The sequence below is a fragment of the Theobroma cacao genome, chromosome 1, assembly GCF_053813885.1.
Source record: "Theobroma cacao isolate CCN51 chromosome 1, ASM5381388v1, whole genome shotgun sequence".
Taxonomy (NCBI): Eukaryota; Viridiplantae; Streptophyta; class Magnoliopsida; order Malvales; family Malvaceae; genus Theobroma; species Theobroma cacao.
The window spans coordinates 41,551,666-41,557,665 of record NC_142639.1 but is presented as its reverse complement, the minus strand read 5'-3'; the positions used below and the strand labels follow the sequence as shown (position 1 = coordinate 41,557,665).

The window sequence follows — 6,000 nt, the reverse complement described above, 5'->3', positions numbered from 1 at the left end:
TTTTGTTTATATAAATTTATAATATATAAACTTAATTATTTAAAAAGAAGTTGTGAGATTAGAATAGTTTTGAAACTTAGCTATTATTTTTGTTTTTATTAATTTAATTAGTGGTTAATTTTATGAAATATGTAGAGAAATATTATTGTATATGTATACGGGTTCGGTTATATGTTGAGAAATTTTATGAAGAAGATTTTAATAATTTTTTAATATAATCGGGTTTTTAAACGGGTTAGGATAATTATAGGGTATTAAAAATGTAATAGGGTTAGGGTTAGGGTAGTAATTTTAAAATTATTCGGGTAGTTAATAGGGTTAGGGTAGTTGATTTTTTATAGAGTTAGGGTTTGGGTCTCTCGAAATTATAAGGTACCCGACCCGTTGACATCCCTAACTTGTTCGATCCAAGAATGGAACTTACGAAACAAGGTGGGCATTTTCCTATAATACATTTGAGAGAACTTTGCTCGTTACTCTCACCAAGACTTGCTGGAACCAGTTGTATTCAATAACGAAACCAAGTTGGTTCTGTAATACCCCACACATAAAAAAAAAAGAGAAAGACTTTTTGAAAATAAAATAGATATATTTTAGTTAGAGTCAGATTACGTTATCACGTTTAAATAAAAATCAGTCAATATTACCTTATCATATTTAAATAAATAATAATAATAAAAATTAAATTAAATAATAATCAGTTAATCTTATCAGATTTTAAAATAAAAGTAATCAGTTTTATCCCAATATGTTTAAAAGAAAAGGCAAAAAAACTCACTTTAGTTTATTTCATCAATAGCTTGGTTATAGACTTCCTGTGTTAAGAGAATTGAAGCCTCAAAATAAGTTCGTTGAAACTGAAAATCTAAAAATCTGGGTATTTTATGATAATTTTGATAATTTTGACTTTCGAAACTTGAGAATTTTGTGCTCTTTTTAATCGAAACAAATTTTGGTGCTGTAATATGATATGAATATTGCATATTGGTGTTGATTTCATCACTGAAAATTTTTCAGGTTAAAAGTTACAAGAGTTCAAAGTAGGCCAAATGACTATATAGATTCTGAAAATTTCAGAAAAATAAAAAATCTCTTTTAAATTTTTTTGAAATTCGATTTTAATTAAACTTATGTGATAAATTCAAAGTGTAGGTAGAATTTGGGTCGGACCAATGCTTTCACTCAGCCAGGTCTAGCGAGTCCCACAGACGATTATGATTCACAGGTGCATGGGACCGACCCGTGATGGAGATTGGCCCCGCATCCAATGCCACAGACATGACAACTAACAACTAACAAGCAATAAGTTTTTGTACGAAAAATTGACTCCTAGACGACTTGTGCAATCCAAGGATGGGACTTAAGAAAAAAGGTGGGCATTTTCCTCTATAAATGTGAGAGAACTTTGCTCATTACTCTCGCCAAGACTTGCCGGAACCAGTTGGATTCAATAACGAAACCAAGTTGGTTCATCTCGCACTTTGAGCCTTGAGCTGTTTCTGCTGGTTTGATCCTTTTTTTAAACATCAGAGGTGTGTACTTCTATTCTTTTGAAGACTTTTCATTTTATTTGCTTTTTATCTTTAACTAATTTCTTCACTTTTGATGAATTTAAGTTCCTTCATCTGAATCTAACCCTATGTTTGTTTGGAGTAAATCTTCTAAAGTTGTGGCTTGATAAGGCTTTAATCTAAACATGTGGCTTGATTAATTCTATTGTTATTGCTCACTGGTGTTAATTGTCATTTGTTTAGGGGAGAAGGAAGTTGCACATATGGCACCGAACACCGGCCAAGAAATTGCTCCACTTATTGAAAACAACGACCAAACCCAAGATTTGGAAATTGATGTCCCTAAAGAAGACTTTGAGCCTGCTCCTGAGTGTTGTATTTACAAGGTCCCTAGTCGTTTTCGTGAAGCAAACGAAAAAGCCTACACTCCGCAGTTGATTTCAATAGGGCCTATTCATCATGGTAACCCAAATTTGGCTCGAATGGAGAGGCAAAAGCAGAGATATAACAACAAATTTTGTCAAAGGACTTCCAAGAAGACATTGGAAGAATGTAGGAGCCTTATCAAAGCGCATGCAAGAGGTATATGCAGGTGTTATGATATCGAATTTACCTTTGATACTGAAAGCCTTTTAAACTTTGAGAAGATGATATTCTTTGATGCAATTTTTATCATTGAGTTATTCTTGAGGAACTCTGAAGAAGTCAGCGACTTCTTAGTCTATAAAGAATGGTTAAAAGCTGGACTTCAAACGGATTTGCTATTACTTGAAAATCAACTCCCGTTCTTTATCCTTGAAGCTTTATATAACCTAGCTTTTGGTACCTCTAATTATCCTTCTTTTTTCCATCTTACTTGCTTGTACTTAGACCTCAAGGAAGATCAAACATTCGACAAAAAGGGGATTAAACACTTTATAGATTTAACTAGAAGCATTTTAGTGAGAAGTTGCCCTACAAACTCAGATGAGAGAACCGACCACATGTACAATGCAACGATGTTGCATGAGGCTGGTGTCAAGTTTAAAGCTATTGGAAATGTTGGAGATTATTCTGCTCTAGATGACTTGCTTAACATAAAATTTGAGGAAGGAGTGCTACAAATCCCAAGTTTTTATGTGGACTATGAAACTGAGACTTGGTTTAGAAACCTTATGGCCTTCGAACAATGTCACTATCCAAAAGAGCCTTACATTTGTAGTTATATTGTACTATTAGACTATCTTGTTGAAACTGATAAAGATGTGGATTTATTGGTGAAGAAAAATATTTTTTTTAATGGAATGGGAAGTAGTGCAGCTGTGGCAACTATGATTAACAATCTCAGGAGGGGGGTTGCATCACTTTCTTTGTGCTATGACAAAATGGCAAAGGATTTAAACGACTATTATGATAATGTTTGGAATCATAGATGGGCAACTTTGAAGTATGTTTATTTTAACAATCTTTGGAGAGGAACTGCAACTGTTGCTGCTTTCATTGTAGTGGTACTTACTCTCACACAAACCGTATTTGTAATCTTGGAGCGAGCAATGCCTACAAAATAAATACTTTTGCTTGATTGCAGTGCTCGATTTGATGAAAAATAAAATAGTTTTGTGTGCTAATTTGTGTTTGTTTTGCACTTTGAGTGGAAAGAGAATTTGGTTCAATCTTTGTTGCCCCTATCATGTACTGGTACTATTAATGAACAATTGTGTGCCAATTAGATTTTGACATATTTTTATGAGATTGCCTTGTTCCTTGTATGTAACTACTAACTAGTAGGAAGACCATGATTCATTCTCTTTCTTTTCCCTTTTTATATTCAAAGGCCACAACATTTTTTACTAATTATTCTTTATTTCCTTTGTTCTAACTAAAGTATCAAAATAAATTCATGAATTCATTAAATGTGTAACTTGTAACAATTAAAAAAGCTTTTCATGAAATGTTAAATTAAAAAAAAAAACCCAAAATCTCAAATGGATTTTCGAACTTCTATCTTTTAAAGAGAAAAAAATTCTACCTTTCAAAAAGGAAAAAAACTCTCATGATTAAAATAAAAAATAAAAAATGGATAGTTATAGGACGCAATTGACATCCTAAAAACTTAGATCCAAACTCACACATTTAATTTTATTTATTATTAAATATAAAAAATTTTATTAATATTTTAATATTATAATTAAATAAAAATATAATATTTGTTAATGCAATAATAGTTTTGGAGGTGGTCGAGCCTGGGTCTAAAATATCATGTCCAAGTCTGGCCCAAGTCAGGTCGATCCAATCAAGGAAGCAATGCGAAGAGCAGCACCTTAGAAGGGGGCAAACTGCGAAGTCAGTGAAAATTTGAAGAAGAGATAGCCATGGAGGTGGAGGAGAGCGGTGGTGATGGAGATAGGACCCACGTCTAAGGATGTCAACGGGTCGAGTATACTATAATTTTGAAGTACCTGAACCCTAATTTTATTAAAAATTAACTACCTTAACTCTATTAACTACTCGAATAATTTAAAAATTACTACCTTAATCCTAACTCTAATACATTCCTACTACTTTATAATTATCTTAACTAGTTTAAATACCCGATTAAATAAAAAAATTATTAAAATCTTTTTCATGGGTACCCAATTACCCAATTAACTTTTTTAATCTCATAACTTCTTTTTAGATTTATATGTTATAAGTTTATATAAACAAAGATATATATACTGTAATTAATAATTTTATGACTTATAATTTTTGCAATGTTAATACAAAATAAAAATACATATATATATATATAATTAAAGTACATATATATATACACACGCATATATAAAAAATATTTTAATATATGAAATAGTAATTATATTTCTTATAAATTAACACAATATATAAACTATATATATTAAAAGACATTACAAGTTAATTAATAATAATAGTTTCATAAATTAATTTAATTAATTATAAAGATTTGTTCTTAATTTCATGAAATTAAAAAAAACATTTAGGTTCTAAAACTATTCTAATCTTAAAAGCTTTCTTTAAATATATATATTATAAGATTATATAAATAATGGTATATATATTATAATTAATCATTTATGAGTCATAATTTTTGTAATGTTAACCCAAAATAAAAAGTAAATATATGTATATTAAAAGTACATATATAATAGTAATTATATTCCTTTACAATATGATATAATATTCAAATTATTTAAACATAATTAATAATTTTTTAATTTTTTAATTTAAATATATTAATGTCATCATATTAATAATTAGAGTAACCATACTTTTCATATATTTGTTAGTTTTTAACAAAAAAAATTGCTTGTAAAGTTGATAAAAATTGTAAATTTTTAATTTAATTATTAAAATAATAATAAAATATTTATAAATATTAATCGGGTTCGGATAATGAATACCTAAGGGGTGGTACCCAAACTCTATCCGAACCCGATTCAGGTAGTAAAATCACTATCCGAACTCTTTTATGGAGTACCCTAACCCAGTGTATCCGGGTAGGGTACCCGTTGACATCCCTACCCACGTCCAAAGCCACTGGTATTGGGCCACATCAAGCGTGGCCCAGTTTGGATGGGTTGTATCTTCGTATCGTAAAGGTTACGATGGTGTTCATCGTTTGATGCCCATGAAAGTTTTTATCGTCGCTTCTCTGTTCCTCGGCGTCTTTGCCTCCACATCCGTCGCTTTCCTTAACGCTTCCGGCATTCACAAGGTGGTTTAAACAGGTAGAACTATTGGTTCCTGTGTTTTCAAATTTTCACCTTCAAAATTTATAATTTTCTTTTAATAATTTCATTTGAACAGGTGGAAGATTTGATGCAAGTGGGTGCAAGTAAAAGAACTGGACTGGGAATTCGTCCTAGGGCAGGGGATGAATGAGTGCTTTAGCCTTGGTTTAAGGCCATTTTTTTCTTCCTGGGTTTTCATTTTTCTTTCCTTTTCAGTGCCTTGTATTGCCTTAATGCAATGGGTTTTGTGGTTCAGCTCTGCATCTTTCTCTGCATAATTATCAAACTATTAGCATTTGCATTACGCAAAGGGTTTATATATGGCAGGCAGTGTTTGGGCCATGGTTCAACAAAAAGTCAGTTAGGATTTTGTGATGGAGTTGTAAGTTGATAATAAACACTTGGAGTTGAAAAAAATATAGTATTCAATTTTCCAACACTTACGATTTTTTTTTGTGGGGAAGTTTTTCGGCTACCAACCCATGATTGCAAGGGGAATTCTGGTACAGATGGTCGCTATACTGCCCAATACCGAATGGCTGCAGTTAAGAACTTGATGAAAATTGCACCCAGCACCCTCTATTAAGCATCTGCAGAATACAAAGGTAGTTTTCTGCTTGACATGCTATGAATGGTTTTAAAATATTTCATTGTATTCTGCTCATTACTCTTGCCAAGACTTTCCGAAACCAGTTGTATCCAATAACGAAACTAAGTTAGTTTACTTCGCACATTGAACCTTGAGTTGTTTTTCTTGATTT

The 6,000-nt window shown here is 31.4% G+C and overlaps 1 protein-coding gene and 1 long non-coding RNA gene across 4 annotated transcripts; both read left to right on the top strand.

The window, feature by feature from the left end:
* Window positions 1-1,331: 1,331 nt before the first annotated feature.
* On the top strand, window positions 1,332-3,229 carry LOC18614434 (UPF0481 protein At3g47200-like). 3 transcript variants are annotated; one of them, XM_088803012.1, is made up of 3 exons: window positions 1,333-1,532; window positions 1,755-2,093; window positions 2,382-3,229. In XM_088803012.1, the coding sequence occupies exons 2-3, from the start codon at window positions 1,775-1,777 to the stop codon at window positions 3,056-3,058; spliced, it is 996 nt and encodes a 331-aa protein (XP_088659138.1). In that variant the 5' UTR covers window positions 1,333-1,532; window positions 1,755-1,774; the 3' UTR covers window positions 3,059-3,229. The 3 variants fall into 3 exon arrangements, with proteins under 3 accessions (XP_017970084.2, XP_088659138.1, XP_007052259.3); XM_018114595.2 differs by having other exon boundaries at window positions 1,332-1,532; window positions 1,763-3,229; XM_007052197.3 differs by having other exon boundaries at window positions 1,755-3,229.
* Window positions 3,230-5,081: 1,852 nt separating this feature from the next.
* On the top strand, window positions 5,082-5,494 carry LOC148764838 (uncharacterized). The gene is made up of 2 exons (XR_016025123.1): window positions 5,082-5,236; window positions 5,316-5,494. It is a non-coding gene; the product is annotated as an uncharacterized LOC148764838 (long non-coding RNA).
* Window positions 5,495-6,000: the final 506 nt, after the last annotated feature.

Coding starts and splice junctions, on each gene's coding strand:
- LOC18614434 (XM_018114595.2), top strand. CDS start 1,775: ATGGCACCGAACACCGGCCAAGAAATTGCTCCACTTATTGAAAACAAC.